General features: G+C 38.9%; 1 protein-coding gene across 1 annotated transcript in view; it reads right to left on the bottom strand.

The window, feature by feature from the left end:
* LOC136878869 (small COPII coat GTPase SAR1B) overlaps nt 1-21186 on the bottom strand; it is a 98168-nt gene that overhangs the window by 10350 nt on the left and 66632 nt on the right. The window contains exon 5 of the mRNA XM_067152426.2: nt 10593-10828. Coding sequence (XP_067008527.1) covers nt 10593-10828 — 236 coding nt within the window. The remainder of the gene's footprint in view (nt 1-10592; nt 10829-21186) is intronic.

The following is a 21186-nucleotide window of genomic DNA, read 5'->3' as shown; positions in this document are numbered from 1 at the left end:
GGTTCCCGGCAGGGTCGGGAATTTTAACCTTAATTGGTTAATTTCGCTGGCACGGAGGCTGGGTGTATGTGTCGTCTTCATCATCATTTCAGCCTCATATCGACGCACAGGGTGCCTACGGGCGTCAAATCAAAAGACCTGCACCTGGCGAGCCGAACTTGTCCTCGGACACTCCCGGCACTAAAAGCCATACGCCATTTCATTTACTGTTAGTAATGAACAACATTGAACAAAAATGGACGCTATGCCACGGGAACATTAAAAACAAAACGCAAATCTAACTGTAAGTGTCAAGAAGATTGCATTTTCATCAGGCATAAACCGAGAAATAACATTTAGAAGGCGGTGAAAAAGAATGAAAGATACAAGATTGTTACAAATTTATTATTACAAAAATCATTCCAGAAGAAACCAACGCAGGCAGATCGCTACAACATATTAACATGTAAAGAAGACGGAGTTCATAAAAGAAGGTTTAAATTGAAGGGGAAACAGAAATAACATCAAGAGAATTAAGCGAGGCTACGGAAATGCTGCATACTCACGTATTAATAAGCTGAGGAAACAGAACGACTTGTCAGAATAGTTACGTAACCAGCTATGTTATGAGATACCAAGCGAAAGAAATACATAGCATCATAAGCTGCTCGCAAGAAAATAAGAAAACCTACAGTGATTAGAAACAAAATATAGGAAATTAAATCAGATTATAATTGAGATCTTTGTAGCCTTATTAGTAATCTGCAAGATATAAGCAACATTTAATTGAAAGAAGCATTATTCTCAATATACAATATTTATAAATCATAGAAGGTTTTGAATACTAAGATGACGAAACTGGCCATGTTAATCTGTATATCTGTCCTAACTGCACAAGAAATGGCTAGCATCAAGGACTAAGAAGTCCGAGACAGGCTGTCTGGAGATGATGACCTGAAGCCGGCAAAGCTATCGCTAGATGACGGAGGAGGAGAGACCTACCCATATGTTTCCCAGAGACCAGCACGATATAACAGTCGTAAATGACAAGATGTCCTAAGCACTTGGACACGCCAGCGAGGGAATACAGGGAAGAAAAGAAAAGTTTACTGAAATAACATTACCGTAAATAATTTAAATAATATGTTTTTGAAAAGTGCCATTTTCTAATTGTATGCAGTGCTGTCATAGATTTATATTCAATGATGTTACATGTGGGAAAGCATTGATTTAACAACATAGGAGGATGAAATGACAAATCCTTCGGGTAAGGATGTATTTAATCAGTGATAACTAGGGGCCTGTTCCACGAACAAACTTCAACTTTTCAACTTTGCACTTTTCAATTCTTGCAAAGTGCAAAGTCTGAGTGATCCAATCGAGTTTATTCCACGAGCAAACTGTATAGGCACAATACTCAATGATTTTAATGCTTTACTATACGCGGCGAACTTGATGGTATAATTGTGGTACCGTTTAAGTTTTTATCATGGGAAAGAAAGGTTAGTATTACAAGAAGCTGGCTGTGCTGGAAGTTGTCAAGGAGAAACGTGACATCCTTTTTGACAACTTTAAAGATAACCTCTGAAATGATGACACACATCAATGTTACATTTACTATAACATCTACAACTTTTGGTAACAGTTCTGCAAATACGGTAATTGATTTTGATGTCCCATGCATTGGTGCTACACTGTGCAGCTGGGCACCATTTACTAACCAGTGTATATAAGCATGTAAGAATTTGTTCTTTTTCGGAAAGGTTTGTTGCATGTTTCAATAAATGACTGATCATTTCAAGAATATAGTCAGCCTGTGTTGAGGCAATACGAAATCACTCGCGAAAGTCCGTCGAACTGAGGTTATGAAAATTAATGTCGTCTTTGTACATTCTCTTATTGGATTCTTCATCACTGTCCTCACTTGATGCTAACAAAAGCTCACGTCGTAACGTGTTTATATCACTAAACAAAATTCTAAGCCGAGAAACTAGTGTACATACTTGTTAATTAACAGATGAAAAGGGAACAATCTCTTTGCAAGATTTATGAAAACTTTTCACTTCATTTCTTTGCACTTTGCATTTCTGTACCAAAGGAGAAACATAACAGGCTTGAAAAGTGAAATGATTCCTAACTTTTCACTTTGCAAGCTAAATCTGAAAAGTGATGGTGGAACAAAATCTGAACTGAAAAGTGCAAAGTTCATTCGTGGAACAGGCCCCAGGTTATGCGTTCGAAATGCTGTCTATATTGAGTAGAGAGGTTAATATACATCGGCTGTCAATATGATACGACATTGTGGTTAGTGTTACGATTATATTAGTGTGTATACCACGAAATAAAGAATGTAATGTCATATACAGGTTATATTGAGACCATAAGAAGACATATGAAGAATATGAGAGGAATCTATGTTGATTCCCATAGGGAACATGAAATATTTGTCCTGAATGAGTAAATTTATAATACCAATATAATGGTCTGTTATTGGACATTATAAATTTTCCAGCTAACTCATTCTTGGTTGCCTGCATTTCACCCTCATGTGCTAAGTTGGGCTCATTATTATTCTTCTTCTTACTCGACATTCTTCATATCTATAACATCTGCTTCACATTTCTCATATCATATTTCATCCTTCATTTGATTTTTGGAAGTAAGACAGTCTCTCATAGTGCACTGGCACTGCTGGTGGCTTCAAGTAGCCTGTACAGTGGCTTCCACCGTCTTGATAGGTGTGCAAAGTACCAACTAATGAGCCCAACTTAGCACATGAGGGCGAAACGCAGGCAACCAAGAATGAGTTAGCTGGAAAATTTATAATGTCCAATAACGGACCATTATATTGGTATTATAAATTTACTCATTCAGGACAAATATTTCATGTTCCCTATGGGAATCAACATCCATATCATCTGATGGCCAGGCAGGCATCAATTTTTGGAAGTGAGACATAGTCTCACATAGTGCATTGGCACTGCTGGTGGCTTCAAGTAGCCTGTGCAGTGGCCTCCGCGGTATGCACTAGCCTTGCAAAATGGTAGGTGTGCTAAGTACCAACTGATGAGCCTAACTTAGCACATGAGAGCGAAACGCAGGCAACCAAAAATGAGTTAGCTGGAAAATTTGTAATGTCCAATAACGGACCATTATATTGGTATTATGAGAGGAATCTGAAGAAAATTGAGAAGGAAATGGAATATATAAGTGGATAAATAATAATTATGAAGTCATATGCGTCAAGTTAAAATAGATTATTGCGGTTATTGAAATGAAGGATGAATTATGAGAAATGTGAAGCAGATGTTAAAGATATGAAGAACGTTCAAGTAATAAGAATAATAACGATGATCAGTGTTCTCCCTAGGACCTTTTTAATGGGCGCACCGCCCTGCCGGTTTTACAGGCCGCCCGGCTAACATAACCTAGGTAATTGCTAATTACATAATATTTATACATATTTGAATCAATGGTTGCTCCAAATTAAATTGTACATACTGTAAAACGGTTTATTTACACGATATATCACTTTTATCAGCATAATTGCTTCAATTACATCGGAGGTTAAATGTTTAGCTTGACTATCATGTAGTGTAGTACTCGAGCAGTTGTCTGGATTAACGTGGAATCGCGTGCGTGCATTCGATTCCGCATGACGTCACAAAACCCGTATGGCACTCCACAGCAACCGAGTGGTAAGCCCCAGTGTTAGGCCTATACGATTATGAACGAGCAGTAGTCAAACCCCTTTCGGCGGCCCTGAAAATGGTTTTCCGTGGTTTCCCTTTTTCACACCAGGCAAATGTTGGGGCTGTACCTTAATTAAGGCCATGGTCACTTCCTTCCCACTTCTAGCGCCTTAATATCCCATCGTCGCCATAAGACGTATCTGAGTCGGTGTGACGTAAAGCAACTTGTAAATCAAATATAAAAAGAGCGAACAATAGAACGCTAGAAGTTCGAAATACTATATCTTGTTCGTGATAATAACACTAAAATAGTTATATTTTGCAGTTAATGTATACCTGTCTGATATTATTGTCAATACCTGGGAGGAATAAACTGAAATTTTAGCATGTTCATTTTTACGTAGTATTCTCCGCCCGGCTGCTCATTCCTGCCACCCAGCTGACGAAAATTTCTGGGGAGAACACTGATGATTATTTTTTTGCCTAGATGGAAGAGATGGATATATTTTATTGATATTAAGTTAGTTGACGCGATTTAAGGTTAAGAGTAAATGTATTGATTCCATGACGTATATTAATCCTTCAGTATACAACTAGCACTAAATACGATCCATGTAACTTGCATATGCCGGTTAGATACCTGTAGGTAATCAAAAACGAATCCATATAGGGAAGTGAAAGTGAAATTAGCCCATATTATCCTGAATTCTTAACCACAAATGTGTTTATTCAAAGAAATACAATTAGGAAGCTTGCTTGCTCATTTATAATGGTATCACTGAAGAGGTTCTCTGTAATTGGATGATAATGACATTGGTTATTAGAGTCTTTTTAGATGACAGACCACAGAATTTCCAGAAATAACATTAAATAAGATGTCAGGAGTAATCGGTGACGTAATGACAGATCACATATGGTAAATATAATTGGCACTTCAATTAATTTTGGGAATTTTTATTTTATTTTTGATGAATGACTTAAATAATGATCAGTAATGGTCATTTTGATTATTTGAGAGTGAAGTAATGTTTCAATGACTTATCTTTATCTTTTCTTCCTTGTGTATATGAATGTAAAGGACATACAACCTGAAATACTTGACAAAAATGAACAAGAAAATGAATGCTTTCCTTATACAAAAGGTTAATAAACGTGATATTAATGTAATTATGAAATGTTAACAGATAGATGCAGGCAAAACAGACTGCATAAAAATGTATAAAAATGCTTGGGGAAGAAGTTACGGAATTATGTTCTGTACAAGCACAGAAAGAGTAACAAACGTGGTTTTAATTTAATATTTTATCATAAATAATGAGCATCTCTGAATCATTTTCTATATTCAACAGAAATAGTGTATATAGCAATAGTGTATATAGCAAGGACTTATATTTTCTTTGATATCAAAGGCCGTTAAATATTCCATATAGATATTAATTAGATTAGTTAGGCGGAGAGATAGCCAGATTTTGTATAGGATATTAAATTTTTGCTCTATTTTCAAGATCTTTTAATTTAATAAAGAGATGTTAGATGAATTTATTTAATCTTTTTAATGGTATCCTAGGTTAGATAAGTACTTATAAGTATCTCTAGGGCAAGAACGATATAAATTTATAAAAGGACATGAATTAATTCGCGAGATGGAGACGTCCAGCGAGCTGATGATATGATATAAATTTATCCGTTTGTCTCATCCGATGACTCTACTTCCGAAACCCACGACCCCAAATCGATATTGAATTGATGGATGATGATAAAATTGAGCTAGTCTGGATCTTTTTGTGACTCGACCTGGACGCGGGAACGGCGCATTATCAAACCATTTCCTGCTGCCCTTGAAGCTTTCTTCGACTTCTGCTGATGTACATGAACTACATGGTAATTTATTTACGAGGTCGCCGTACAATGTCCTTACTTTCTTGCAGATTAAATTCTCAGTCACAGTATCGCCTGCTAGTTGCTCATCATTTATCCAAACACGAAGCAACTTTTCTACATCTTCCAGAACACGTGGCTGTTGCTTTAATACTCTTGTGACATCTTTTGCTGCATCTACCCCCTTTATTTCTTTTTCTTTAATATTGTGCAAATCATTGGCGTAGAATTGTTATAAAATCTTGCAATATCAGCCACTCGCATACCTCATTCGTGCTTTTTGATCATTTCCTTAACTTCCATCGTAATCAACTCCTGACCAAATTCCTTTTTAGCCTTCTTTTCGTTCACTAGGCCCATTGTTGCAGAACAGTTAAACACTAATGAAAGAAACAAAACATGTACACTCGTACGGTGTTGATTATGCGAACGAGGCACGCCAACTGAAGTCCAGCGCGGGAGATGATTACACACACACACACACACACACTCCCAGGAGGGAGAGGGGGAAGGGAAAACCAAGGTACAAAGGAGGGGGAAATGTAGGCACACGATGCTCATATTGCGGAACATCTATCGTTTATCAAGTTACAATTTATTTAAAATGTTTGCTCGTCTCGCAAAACACTCACAGACCAAGTTACTCGCATTCCGAGGTTTCACTGTATTACACTTTCAACCATATATGGCAAAATGTGTGGTTCAGAAAGAATAATAGCAAATACAGTACACAATATAATCCAGGTCACAGAAGGACAAAAACAATATATTACTTTGTGGTGGAAAGTGCAAGTTGCAGTTGATGGATGGCTCTACTGGGAGAAGCATTTGGTGGAGACCAATAATGGATTGGTTGCAAAATGTACAGGAGATAATGAAACAACCAACTCCAGCAATGGAAGTTGGAGGTATGGAATGGTCCAAGTTTAAAGAGACATTTGTAAGCTGTTCAGAGAACACCTCTGTTAGAACATCTGCAAGAGTAAAGCTTGGAGAAATTCACAAGAGAAGAGTATTCACAAAAGAGATAGAAGAGGATGTAGAGGGGAGCAAAACAATGCTATATGGGCTTGTATGAAGCAAGAGAAGAGTATGCACAAAGCTGATGAGCGATAAAGTTTGACAGTTACTAACACAGTCAAAATAGTGTGTGAGAAACAATAGCAGTATGAAGAGACAGAAATAGAAAACAATCTTTTTTGTTTTTTTTGTTGGTAATATCTGAAGCCACCTCTTCAGTTTTGACTCAGTTAATTTTTAACTGTCAGGTTCTTCACTCTGCCAAAACTAATTTTGAGTAATAAATTTACAAACTACTTGTAATAGAAACACATATGGTAACAGTCAAGATATAGGCTTTTGGGCTTATGCTGAGTCAAGAAAGCAAGGTGAAATTCTTTACATTTCGCAGAGAATTTTGCTCTGCGTCTTCAGAAGAAAATCTCGTCTCTTCACAAGGAAGGCTTCTCAAAAAATGAGGTTTGAATTTAGACGTTATATTAGAAGTGGAAGTGGTACGTTCACTCGTCACCAGATAGCTCATTGGATGCGGTACAGCGTTAGCGTTCGAAGTGGAAGCTGACTGAACCATAAGAATCAGAGTGAGTAACATAACAGGTATACACACATATGAAAATATGACACAGACACAAGCCTGAAATCTAGCGATGAACATACGAATTTGGAAAACACCGAAACGAAATATGGGACAGGAAAGGGAACTACCTTTGTAAACCCTTAATGGCTGGCAACCACGCATTATTTAATTGAAAGCCAGTATCCCTGTTGAAAATTAGGATTTCTACGTATTTCCACCACTTCCCGTATAATCCTGGACCTGTAGTGCATAGTGTGGGTAAGAACTCTAGTATCTTGGAACACGACATCATTACCTAACGACAGAGCGTGCTCAGCTATTGCCAATTTGCCTGGCTGGTTGAGACGAATATTTTCTTCATATTCCTTGATACGAGTACCAATGGACCGGCATGTTTGGCCAATGTATACCCTGCTGCAAGTACAGGGTACTTTGTATAATCCAGGACGTGAAAGTCTCTATACGTACGAGCCGTGAAAGCATCAACGGTAAGAATATTACACTTGAAAAAGAAGTCTATTTTAATCAAGTTGTTTCTTTTTCAAGTATAATACTGTTACCACATGTATTTCTATTACAGGGACTTTATAAATTTATTACTCAAAATTAGTTTTGGCAGAATGAAGGACCTAATGGTTAAACAATAAAAGCAATGATATAACAATATTAATAGTTAATCGGATAAAAAGGAGGAAATCAGTAGACACTGCTGAAATCCAACTGGGGTTTATACTTCATATAAGAAAATTGAAGAAAAGAATAGTGGAAGGAGAAAGGATGTTAGCGAAGTACCATAAATGCCTCAACCCAGCTGCTAAGAAATGATGCTGATAAAAATAAATATGTTTAAGAAAAGCAGTATGGCACTGATGGTTTGGTCACTGTAAAGACTAGTAAACTTCAGGTATCTAAAGTTCTTTGTTTGCTATTTTCATGACTGGAAAACAAAATTCATGATTTCTTCAGAACTTTCATGACCTGTAGACATTGAAGAAAATTGTCTTTTGACAGACAGGGGATATGATAGTTGTATCCCATCTCCAACCCACAGCAGAGATTGTGCTTGGAATCCCTTATAGTAACTGGCGCCAGGAAATGTTCTCCACAGTGCCTACGTGCTGCTGCGTAAGGGAGCATCAGCAATTTAGTTGGAAGCACGGTGTCATCTGTCTCGCTCACTCGCCGACAGGCCAAGGTCAATAGAACAGCAGCATAGGGAAGGCCACATGTGTGAGCTGTCAAAATAGTCAGTGTGTATTGCTTTAAGTGAGCGTTCAGAAAGATTACTGGAATACTGCAACAGGATACATGTGGTAATGTTTACTACTGAAGAGAGAGCTTTTTTGGTGAAATATGTTTTTCGCGAAGGTGATCGGTTTATAGAAAATGCAAAATTAAAATTTCTGGTGCGGTCTCCTAATTCAAAGTGTCAAAACCGGGATAAAGTTCGGGATTTGATAAGTAAATTTCGTGTGACCGGCTCAGTTCACGATGTACTTAAAGTGAATATCATTAATTATGTGCAGTCTATTACGCAAGAAACTTTAGTCAAAGTCTTTGACAATATGAGTAGACGTGTTTAAGTCTGTCCTCAAACACAAGGACAACACTTCCAACATCTGTTATGAATTCCTGTGGTGAGTACAAAGTTTACTGTTTGCTGTTTGTTTTGATACAAGCGCTAGCAGCCGTGTTGCCGACTTAACTACTGATGCCACCCCGCGCAGCCGCACATAGGCACTGCAGAGAACATTTTCCGGCACCCTGTATATATGTGAATTATCCCCGTATATTTATTTCAAAATCTGGTGGCAAAAATTCTGCATGCAGATATTATTGGCGTCAAGGCTGGTACAATGCTCTTGACATACAGAAATCTGGAAGTTGGTATTTTTCTGCTTGCTCTGTAGGCAACTCTGTTCCCTTCATAAAATGACAAAGCCATACCAGTTCTAATAAAGAAATATGATTTGTGCTGATATATATTGTGCACCGCATTATCAAAGAAGCAGAGTAACTGTGTAATCATAATCTATGATCTTCATATCTGTACTGACGAACTACACAATTAGAAATAATATTAATTAATAAGTGCAATAAATAAGTATTAATAGGTGGAATTCCTTTCCTATTTCTAAATGTGTAATCAGTCCAGCCTCGCAGTGCAGGGGACAACGCGTCCGCCTGTCACCCGGCGGCCCCGGGTTCGATTCCCGGCCGGGTCAGGGTTTTTTAATTGTAATGATTAATATCCCTGGCCTGGGGACTGGGTGTTTGTGTCGACCTGAATATTCCTTTCCTCACAGAACACTCCACACTTCCGCCATTCCAATAACATGCAGTTCATACAATATGGTGCCAGTAGGGGCAAAATATCCACAAGAGTCGACGCCCCGAACAAATAGCATTAAAAAAAAAAGTGTAATCGTGCTGTTGGAAGAAAGTATGATAAGGACGATAGTTGTGGTACGGTACGTAATTGGAGGAAAAAAGCTAGTCTTGAACAGAATAACTGCCAGGCATTTTGTGGGGGAAAAAAAAAAAGTTTCCAGAAATTGAAAATACAATATGCAAATATGTGGCTGGAAACAGACAGTTTGCATGTGTGACTGAGATTGAAATGTTTTGGCTGAAAGCTTAATTTCGGAGTGTAAGGCTAGCTATGGATGTCTCGCATGTTTTTGAATGAAGTAACTTCAGTTTCTTTCGTAACAAAAACATTGTGCAACGACTCCCAACCAATTAAGATGATATAGCAAATTTCTACACATTTTAAAAATTGATTTGCACTAGAAATATTGCTATGTACTCAAGGAAATTGATCATGAAGATTGGATGCCATTACATTTTGAAATGCTGCTGAAGTATAAAAGCTAGTTCTTCTTCTTCATTCCTCCACACCCTTGTGCCCATGAGCATGAACTGCGTTGCACATATGGATTTGGCCCTGTTTTAACGGCCGGATAATCTTCCTGACTCCAACTCCACTACTGTGCGTTTCTGTAGTGGTCGGTTATGCGGTGTGTTGTGTGTGTTTGAAGAGGGGAGTATTGGGACAAACACAATCTCTGACCCTGCCAAGAAATGGACCAAGGACCCTCTGAAATGGAGGCCTCTGCATAGACCCTTCAGCCAAGGATATGATGCAAGGATTTCCTTCATAATTTTATAGTTTTCTGTAATGGTTTTTTCTTCGATTCAAAATTTTCTCTCCGCAAATGAGGGTGCGGGGGTTATTCAAAGGCAGTGATTATTCATGTATGTAAGGTGTATTACCTGTAACTCTAATCACAAATAAGTTAAAACATCTTAAAGTTATTGAATTTCAGTCTTTATTTGTTAATTTATAGATTTTGTAACATATGTAGTTGTTACAATGATTGAATTAAGTTGTTAGTTGTTCTTTATGAAGAAGTACTGAAAAAAGAAAGCGACTTTATATTTACCTTGCCTGTTGTTTGGCCATACAAGGCGAAAAAGTTCCTCAGTTCATCCTCAGACGCTGCTCCAGAGCGGTCAATTTTATTACCCAAAATAAGGACAGGGCAATTACTCAACTGTTCATCAGTTAGCAGTAAGTCAAGCTCTTGTTTGCTCTCCTTAAATCTACCCTTGTCGGAGGCATCCACCAAAAATACAATTGCATCCACAGCTGGAAAATAGTCTTTCCATACCCTTCTCGCTGAAACACAGATACAACCAATATGAATGATTAATCCAGTAAGTTAGAATCTTAGTAGACAGGAAACATTAAAAATTAATTAAAATAACAATCTATTAATAAGAACTGCACTGCAATGAATACTAAAACAGTGTCCTCATACTGTGTCAAGTTTGAAAGCAAATCTTGCTTTTATTTTACATGAAGGTTGGAAATGTATCAACTGGAATGCAAAATTTGCCATATACTTTCGGACAAGAAAACAGAATGAGAATAAAGCTTATCTCAATAAAATTCATTACACAGATTGTGGCGTTGTCCACTGCAATATCAAGAATACTATACATTTTTACATTTTTATAAATTAAACATTACACTGAAAGCTTTGAAAAAAAAAATTGTAAGCAGACAATATACTGCTGTTCCAGCAGATTATAAACAACAGGATGTTAGTCACTAGGAAGATTTACTATTTTCAAAATGACATTTGAAAAAATAAGTCATCAGCAAAAATCTTAAAAAGCTCTACCTCACAAGAAATACAGTATTTTCCGAGAGCAAAATATGCTGAGAATTTTGTGATGCAGAAGTTCTTCAAAGAGATCAAAGATAATGAGATGGAGTTGCTGTATTTTCACGGAAATGTAGCAATTATAGAGGGATCACTTTATTGTCTCATGGTTTGAAAATATTTGAGAAAATACTTGAAAAAAAGGCTAAGGAAAAGAATAGAACCACAACTACAGGAAGAACAATATGGATTCAGAGAACACCGATCGACTACCGATCTCATATTTGCACTTAGAATACTGTTAGAAAAGCATTGGGAGAAGGGCAAAGACTTAACACTAGTGTTTTTGGATCTCGAAAAAGCATTTGATCGTGTTCCAAGGAAGACTATATGGGAATGCTTAAGAAAGAAAAATGTACCCAAAGGTCTTATCCAGAAAGTTAAAATGCTTTACGAAGACTGCTGCAGTTGCGTACAAATAGGAAACGGTAATTCTGATTGGTTCCAAACCACTAAAGGAGTGCAACAAGGCAGTACCCTTTCACCCTTACTTTTTATCACTGTCATGGATGAAGTCATGAAAGAAATTAAGCAGAAGAACAATATGGACATCAATGCATTTGCATTTGCAGATGATGTGGTAATCTGGGAAAATACAGAGAAGGAAGTCCAAGAGAGGCTGAACACCTGAAATGAACATTTGAAAGCACACGGATTAACAATGAATAAATAAAAAACTGTTACTATGTCTGTCAACAGGCAGAAAAAAGAAAGGAAAAATAATGCGGGAAGGTACACAGCTGGAAACAGTAGACCAATATAAATATCTTGGGTGCATCATTTCAAGTGATAACAGAATACAGCATGAGATTAACAACCGCATTCAAAAATCAGCTCAGTTTTACCATCAAGTTCGGAACCTCCTCTGGAACGAACAAGTTCCCTTAAGATCAAAGCAGATTCTATTCCAATCATACTTCACCCCCATACTAGCATATGGCCTAGAAACCTGCACAACAACCCAACAAGTGGATAGCAAACTACAAGCCGCACAAATGAAGTTCCTACGTACTATGGTACAGAAGACAAAAAGGGACAGGGTAAGGAATGAAAGAATAAGGGAGGAAGCTGGTGTGTACCCATCCCTGAATGAAAACGTGACAAGGGCCCGTTTGAAATGGTTTGGCCATGTCAAACGATTGGGCGATGGAAGGACAGCAAAACAATGGCTACACACTGTCGTGGCCAGAAAACGACCGGTAGGAAGACCTAGGAAGAGATGGCTGGACCAAGTCAAAGAGGACATAGGAACAAGAGGAGTCAGCTGGGATGTCGTCTTGAGAGAAGAGTGGTACATGGACAGACAGAAGTGGAGAGTGCTCGTAAACCACACCCGGGCAACTGGAGTGGAAAACTGATGATGACGATGACAGTAGTCCATAGACTCTGAAGACTTAATCAAAACCTGCAAATGCAAACCTCTCAAAACCAGTCAACAGGCTAATAATTTTAGGAGTTAATGCCCAGGAGTATTCCAAACTACCCGGGTAGCCATGGAATTCCTAGTCTTTAGTCAAATGGAGACTTTGAAAAATCATCAGTGTACTTCAAGTTGGCAATAGCAAAGTTTGGAGACTCCAGGCAGTACACAGTTTTTTTTTAACAAATTTCTTTTTATACCTAGAATTTTCTTGGTTTCAATTTTCTGTGTTACAGACCAGGAATCTTCAAATGGCAGACTCAGGTCCCTAGACCTGCACAGTTTATATGTTGTCAAGAGTAAGAAAGCTAAATTATGATTAAAACAGTAAAGATATTTTAGAGAGTAATGCATGATATACATTCCCTAGCCTAGAACAATATTTGCTCTGTAGATGATGGTGAATGTTTACTTGGATTTTCTCTATACTGCAGCCTCTTCCGTTTCAGTTAGTAGTTAGCATTATTTTTGAATTTGCGAGCGGAGGAAGCAACAGCTAGCTTAGATCTCTTTATTCAAGGCTTGGAGGAGGAAAGAATTAATTTTCCCAAACTTTCCTCGGTGGGTTCAAGAAATTGGAAGACATTTTTCCGATTGTGGAAAAAACATTTTATGTCAATTCCCGAGGAAACTAATGTACCAAAGCAACCGAACTGTTGAACTTCAACACTGTGGAATCACAGGTGGAAATGCTACAGATGCAGTTGACAAAAAAAGGGCAGGGAAAGCTGATGTGTTGTTCTTGAGACAGTATTAAGTAGTTTGTGACCCCCCCCCCATAACCTTTTCGAACTGGCATGTGTGTTGCCATTTGGAAATTCTATGTCAATCGGCTTTCGCCAATATCTCCTTTGTTATGATATGCCGCGCGCTGTTGAACGGAGTTTTGGTCTGCGCCTACTGCGCGTGAGCGAGTGGTGAGGCGAGTCTAGTGTTGACCCCTAGCGACTACTTCCGGGGGAGTCGGCGTGCTGTAGCCGCCATGGATAGACGTGTATGTGAGTGTTCCGCTATGCGGCGGGTGGTGGTGCTGAAACCCCCATGAAACCAACTTAAGAGGCATTATCCCTTATTCTATTAGTTGCTGGCCTCCTACTGTTTCATTGGATTATGTTTTTGCTACGATAATCCTCCAGGATCCTTGGTGAACAACTTTAGTTCACGGCCTCGTGGTTGCCGGTCTTCAATAACAATGGCCAAGGTTTGAACTTCTCAATTTTTCTGGACTCAAAAGGTATGTAACTGTTTTGGATTAAAGTAATTCTGGGGAAGCAAGAAGATTTATGTGTTTCGGCGTACTTCAAGATAACTGTAATGATAATAATAATAATATTTGGATTAAGACTTCCTCTTCGAAAATTGTGCTGGATATCGTGTGCGTCTGTGAACCTTAGGAAACGGTTTCGGCAATTAATCATTTTAGAATGCAGTTCGCACGGTGGAAAAAATTAGTATGTTTATCGTAAAATTCTGTAAAAGTTTTTTTTTGCACTTGATTGTACAATAAGGTGTGAACCAAGGCGCAGTTTCCAAGGTAGCGGGGTTAGCTTTCCTTCGGGTTCCTTGCCTTCTGGGATTTATTTCTCCTTTTTGTTCTTTTTGCATTGTTTATGGGATCTCCGTTTTATTTTTTGATTTAAAACCGTTGGTTTTCTTCTCATTTATAGACCGTGCTTTGCTTGTCCGTTACTATGGCAACGTGTGTTTGGGTAATTGTTATGGCTTTGGTTTTTTTACCACGATTGTTGTTGGTTGGTGTGTTCTTGTGGGATGAATATATTTTTGTTGCCTGGTATCGTTGGCATTTCTTTCATATAAAGTGATTTATTTCGGCCTACCTTTGTCGTTTCGTCTCGTTCTTTGGCTGGGCGAAAAGTGTAACTTCTTCCTTTATTTTCGTGTGCCCTTGGAAATTGCCCTTGGTAGAAATTGGAACGAATTGTGGTAAAGTTAAAAGGCAACCGGCCTGAAGGTCATGGCACTACGGTCTGTTTTCTAAACATGGTATTTGTTTTTTTCTCTTAAACGCGTGATCGATCACATTTAAATCAATATTTAATTATCTTGTTTGACGGTATGGAGGTCACTGTTGTTTCTTTTTTTCTTGTTGATTTTTACGATTTAGTTCCTTTATTTTGTTAAATGAAGTCTGCATTTTCTTATTTAAAGCTGTCTCATTGGGTATTTATTTATTAATCATATTAATTTCTTGCAGGTTAATCCAATTATTGTTAATCGAGTATTTACATTCTTTTAAACAATATGGTTCAAGGTATTATCTGAATTAATAATGAACATAGGTCCACTCCTGATATTATCTTGAAATGTTACCTCTCATTTAAATGTCTATTAAAGTTTTCTTTCATATCACTTAAAAGTTGGTTTTCATTTACCACATTTGGTGCAGCGCTGCAACTATTTCTTTGTTTGGGTGTCCACGGACCTTTAGTCGCTTTTCCTCCACGTTTTGGGTAAGTGTCTCTCTTTTCTTCCTTTTGGGTAATTTTAGTATCATGTTGTTGGCTGGTGCCGTTTTATCCTTGTATTTTTTTGATGTACTGTGACTTGTTGCTTCTTTTTCGCCCTTGTTCTCTCTTGTGTTCGCTTAATCTACCCTCTTGGGGCGGACACAATAGCAACCTTCACACCAGTTTCTCTCTTTCTCCCTCTCTCTCTCTCTCTTTTTCTATCTCCTTCTTTTCCCTCCACTGGTGGGTAAGGTTATTAACCTCATCACCGCTAGGATGTTACCGGGGTCCTAGAGGGTGGTGACCGGTTAGAGTGGTATCAGAGCGGTGGTTGTTTGTTGTTCCACTGTTGTTGCTCTGCTGCCTAATCTCTGTTGTTTCTGCCTTGTGCAGCCTAATTTTCCTCCCTTTCTATCCTTGCTTGGTGCAGTGCTTTGGCGAATGTTGGTGGATGAAAATCAAAGACTTAAGAAACAAAAGTGTTGTTGTCAATAACTATTGTAAAAGGAAATGCAAGGATCTCGTGTAATTCCCTATGTTATTTGTTTCATGTACCTGTGTTTTGGAGTTCCATGTTGCTTTCAACTGTGTTTATGCTGAGCTGTATGGACTTATCTACTTGCTGATTATGATTTTGAAACCCTTTGGGTACCTGTGCTGTGAATTCTGCTTCTGCCTTGCTGTTTCGAGGTGACCTGTAAATTTTTCTTCCTTTTTCCTGGCGGATTTGGTGAGTGATTGCATGTAATTAATTATTCTGGGTTGGTGGAAGTTGTAATAATTGAACAACTTGTAATGGAGTATGACTTGGTTGACTCAGGGCTACTGGTATACTACTGCTTAGTACATGTCCTGTATTATGTGTACTGGCTGTCAACCTTGTATTTTTGCTGCCTACCTGCATACTGTGGTTGCGATTTCGGTGGGAATTAATCTGGTTTTATCGTGGAGAGCTTTTCTGATCATTATGTTATGTGAAGGTTGCTCGGTTGCTTTTGGAGAGTGACATAGTGTGTCCTGGGATCACCTTATTGTGTTATCTGTTCTGGCCTAGCCTTGGGCTCCGAGATTTAGTGTTGTTATTATCATTTCTAGCATATTTCCTGTATGGTACCTCGGTGGTGTACACGTTTATTGGTCTTCTAAATTTAATACCTTCTTACTGCGTTAACTCTGGTGTGTGATTCTGATTATAATTTGACCTGGCCACTAAGCATGTCCAAATATGCCTACTTATATGTGTAAATGGTTATGTGCTGTAGTGTACGGTGATGTGTTATGCCCTTTCATGGTTTTGAAATGTGACCTGGTGTTATGGCATTGATGGTTGTATGTGCTTTTCATTTAATTGGGGCTGTGTGGGTAAAGTTATTTGCCCCTACTAACTTATGGCTAACCTCTGTTGTTTCCATGCCAGTAACCGTTCTTGGCTGTTAGTATCTGATAATCTAGTGGGCAACATCATGGTATTTTGAAACTTATCAAGCCTGTAATGTTTCTGTGCTCTTTGGTTGGTTTTTAATTTGGAAGTTGCTTAACCTTACTTGTCTTTTATTATTTCTTTAAATTTGGTTTAAGTTTCTCTTATCTGAAGTGTAGTTGGCTTTTAGTGTGGCGTTAAATATGCACCCTTGTGAGATCATGTCTGGTTTATTTGACCTGTTACTAGAGAGGTGTTCCCATCCTTGTGTGGAATTTGGTATATTGAATCTGCCCATATGAAGTGCCTCAATCATTACCGAGCTTTGTGTGTTTGTGCCTTGGCTGAGTGCTGTGTGTTGTCGGTTTGTGTGTCCTTTCATTTCATCATCCCACCCGTGAATATGTATGTATGTCTGGTCTTGGTTTGTGATTGGAGTTATCTTTTCTGTCAACTGCTCGAGAGGCAGTCATCAGTTATGGTTGGGCCATGTTGGCCGGTATTAGGTTGGGATAACTGGATGGCCTTGTGCCTGAGCTATTATAGTTTTAACTGGTTTTTTCCTTCCTGATTTTTGGTCGAGCGTGTTTCACTATTTCTGGTGTGTCGTGAACCATCTTCCTCGTGTAACCTATCAACTAGTTCAAGGATATTTATCTGGTGTCCGGGCCACTTCAAGTTTTGCTACTCGTAACTTGCCTTGCTGTGTAGTAATTAATCTGACTGACCTTTTCTGAACTACTGCTTTGGATTTCATCCTGCTGTAAACATTACTTGGTGGTTTAGTGTTTCTTATGCCCGATTATTCACTCCATTTTGGTATCGTGCACTACCGTGGTAATTATAGGCCTAGAATATGTGTTGTCAAAATTTTGTTATCCTATCGGTACTTATCTAATTCCTTTGAGTTGTGGGTTCAAGTATTCCCTACCATATCTACTTGTCGGGTCTTGTGTTGTGTTGTTGATGATCCTCTGCCTGAGGGGTGGTATATGCCCTTTTGAACCTTCATTGGGATGGCTTTGGACATATGTAAGGTGGTTGTGTTGTGACGGTACCGTGGATTATTTTTGGGGATTTATTTTGGGGTGGCATGAGAACTTCACGGCATGTTGTTGAGGATGTTTGTGTTCCTTTAATCCCTTTGTGGAGCTGACGCATGTCCGGTGTGGTTTGTCATGGTTGGGTTATTCTTTTGTGTTGTATTATTTGGTGATGTTGGCACCTTGGTATGGGCAGTGTTAGTATCTGTCTTTGATTTACCTCCGTGTTCTGTGGATATGGCCATTTCTTCTGCATGAATCTACTACTCTCAGAATTAGCTTGTTGGTTTTCAGTAATGTGTCTGTTTGGTTTGCTCGGGTTTTCTTTCCCTGTCTCCCATGCATTTCCTATTGATCTGATGTCGTGTCTGTAACTTCTTCTACTGTAATGCTCATTTTAATTTTACCTACCACTCTATGGTGTTTCATTTTTCACAGTGGATCTCTTGTGTCTGTTGACTTTGGTGTTTGTCATCTTACCGTGCTCTAGGTTGGCTACTCTGGTATGGGACGGAGTAGTGCTCCCTTGGTCGGTACTGGAATCTTCCTGCGAGTAGATTATGGGGTCTTCTTGTAGAGTACTGCCTTCTTCATGCTACTGTGAGCATTTTCCATGGACCCGCCTCGTATTCCGCCACTTATGTTTTATTTGCTTGCTCTCCTGGTGGATAGGAGAAAGTACCTGTGGCCGTATTGGGACAGTGTGATGGGAAAGTCACGTATTTGTAGACCGGGTAATGCCGAGACCCTATTGGGTATCCGGTGGTGTACGTTGTGTGCGTCATTGCTCGATATTTTCCATTTTGGTCTTCCGATCTGAGGTTTTATTTTGCCTTTTAATTTGATTGGCTGGCCATTGTGAAATTAATTGTATTTAAGGTTCGGTGTAGTAGGTTGGTTACTGATTCCAGATTGTGTTCCCTCCTGTGATTCTTCTATCCCTATTTCTGTTCCGTTAATTCCAGGTTGCTTATTTGTGACTAATGATGTGTGCGGTTGCTTGGTGTTGCTTGGCTGATCTGTTGTCGATGACAGACTGTTCGCGAACCCTCCATCTGGATACCTTAAGAAGTCTCCAACCGGTCCAGTCAATCCTTACCTTGCTCTAAACATGTTTACCCTTTTAAGCCTTGGATTTTCCATATTTAATATCCTAACACTGACTTCTTGAAGCTGGATTTACCTATTGCGTTTTGGTTGCTTGTCCCCTCTCTTATTCAACTAGGTGGTGTATTTTGATGTGGGAAGTTGAACCTGTATTTGAAATTTTCTTCTCCTAATGCTCTTGTCTGTGGATCTCGGAATCTGCTAGTGGTTGATTCTTCACTATGTCGTAGCCCTGTATCTACTAAATTCAAAATCTTGGTCTTAACTTGCTTTCATTGGAGTATGCCTGTGTAATGATCTTTGTCTAGATGAAAAACTTTCTTGACCTATGTCATATTTATTTATGTTTAGTTAGTGGTGGTAAGCCGTTGTACTGTTGTGATGGTACTTGTGGGCTAGGTGTTGTTTCACTCAGAGCTTCTGATCTGAACTTCTGTGGAATATTGCTATTTGGCACTGGGGTTATGGCACCTTATGTTGTGGTTGATGCTCTTGATTATGGGTTGTCGTTTTGCGGTAATTTTTATCCTGGGTGTTTGATTGCTAACCGGACCGAGGGTTGAAGTTTGAGGTCTTGTTTGGTTATGGTGATGGGTGTGGTTGCTCGTTCCATTCTGGTATTATGGATACTCCGTGTACTAACTGGTGCTTACCTCGTTGACTACCTACTGCTGTGTTTTGAGTGGTGTACCGTGGCCCTGACTCAATCAGGCGTAACAAAACTGTATTGATCTAGATTTGACGGTTCACTTATTTTGAAGATTTCATTCACCAATTGCGCCTTCCTTTGGTCCTCCCCTGATTCCATTGTGCGTTTGATTCTCCTGGTGTCACCTTTGGTAACTCGAGATCATGCATTCCCTTAATATCATAGGAGACTTGTAAAGGTATTCATGCATTAAAAATTAATTTACCACCGTGCTTGAGAAAATAACCTGGATGCGTGGACTTATAATTATGTGGTTTTCGTTTAATTTTGGTCAGTATATCTGTGATTAGTGTGAGAGTTGCCGAACCTCAAGGTGAACTGCGTCATTTGTCATAAACTATATCATTGTGTGATGCATTGAAACAATGTGTATTGGGTGAAACTGATTATTTGGCGAACTCTGGTCATTGTGCTCTCTATTTGATGACAAACTTTACTCTGGTGATTTTCCGAGTGCTCGGTTAACGCTTCTGGACACTGATGTTGATCGCACCCCGCCAATTATTTCTAAAAACTATGTGATATGGAACTGTATCTTGGACTATTAACCTGGTCATGTGAACTCCTAACTGAAATTAGTTAATCTTGGTGGTCGTTTCCTGTTGGACTACTTCGCCCAAATTTAGTATACATGTGACCACCACATCATCATCGTGTTATGCTCCAGATTTGTCGTCTTTCGGGGCAGGAGGACTGAGACAGTATTAAGTAGTTTGTGACCCGCCCCATAACCTTTTCGAACTGGCATGTGTGTTGCCATTTGGAAATTCTATGTCAATCGGCTTTCGCCAATATCTCCTTTGTTATGATATGCCGCGCGCTGTTGAACGGAGTTTTGGTCTGCGCCTACTGCGCGTGAGCGAGTGGTGAGGCGAGTCTAGTGTTGACCCCTAGCGACTACTTCCGGGGGAGTCGGCGTGCTGTAGCCGCCATGGATAGACGTGTATGTGAGTGTTCCGCTATGCGGCGGGTGGTGGTGCTGAAACCCCCATGAAACCAACTTAAGAGGCATTATCCCTTATTCTATTAGTTGCTGGCCTCCTACTGTTTCATTGGATTATGTTTTTGCTACGATAATCCTCCAGGATCCTTGGTGAACAACTTTAGTTCACGGCCTCGTGGTTGCCGGTCTTCAATAACAATGGCCAAGGTTTGAACTTCTCAATTTTTCTGGACTCAAAAGGTATGTAACTGTTTTGGATTAAAGTAATTCTGGGGAAGCAAGAAGATTTATGTGTTTCGGCGTACTTCAAGATAACTGTAATGATAATAATAATAATATTTGGATTAAGACTTCCTCTTCGAAAATTGTGCTGGATATCGTGTGCGTCTGTGAACCTTAGGAAACGGTTTCGGCAATTAATCATTTTAGAATGCAGTTCGCACGGTGGAAAAAATTAGTATGTTTATCGTAAAATTCTGTAAAAGTTTTTTTTTGCACTTGATTGTACAATAAGGTGTGAACCAAGGCGCAGTTTCCAAGGTAGCGGGGTTAGCTTTCCTTCGGGTTCCTTGCCTTCTGGGATTTATTTCTCCTTTTTGTTCTTTTTGCATTGTTTATGGGATCTCCGTTTTATTTTTTGATTTAAAACCGTTGGTTTTCTTCTCATTTATAGACCGTGCTTTGCTTGTCCGTTACTA

This window comes from Anabrus simplex, chromosome 8 (assembly GCF_040414725.1).
Source record: "Anabrus simplex isolate iqAnaSimp1 chromosome 8, ASM4041472v1, whole genome shotgun sequence".
Taxonomy (NCBI): domain Eukaryota; kingdom Metazoa; phylum Arthropoda; class Insecta; order Orthoptera; family Tettigoniidae; genus Anabrus; species Anabrus simplex.
Note: the sequence above shows the minus strand (reverse complement) of the source record. Positions and strands in the feature narration are given on the sequence as shown.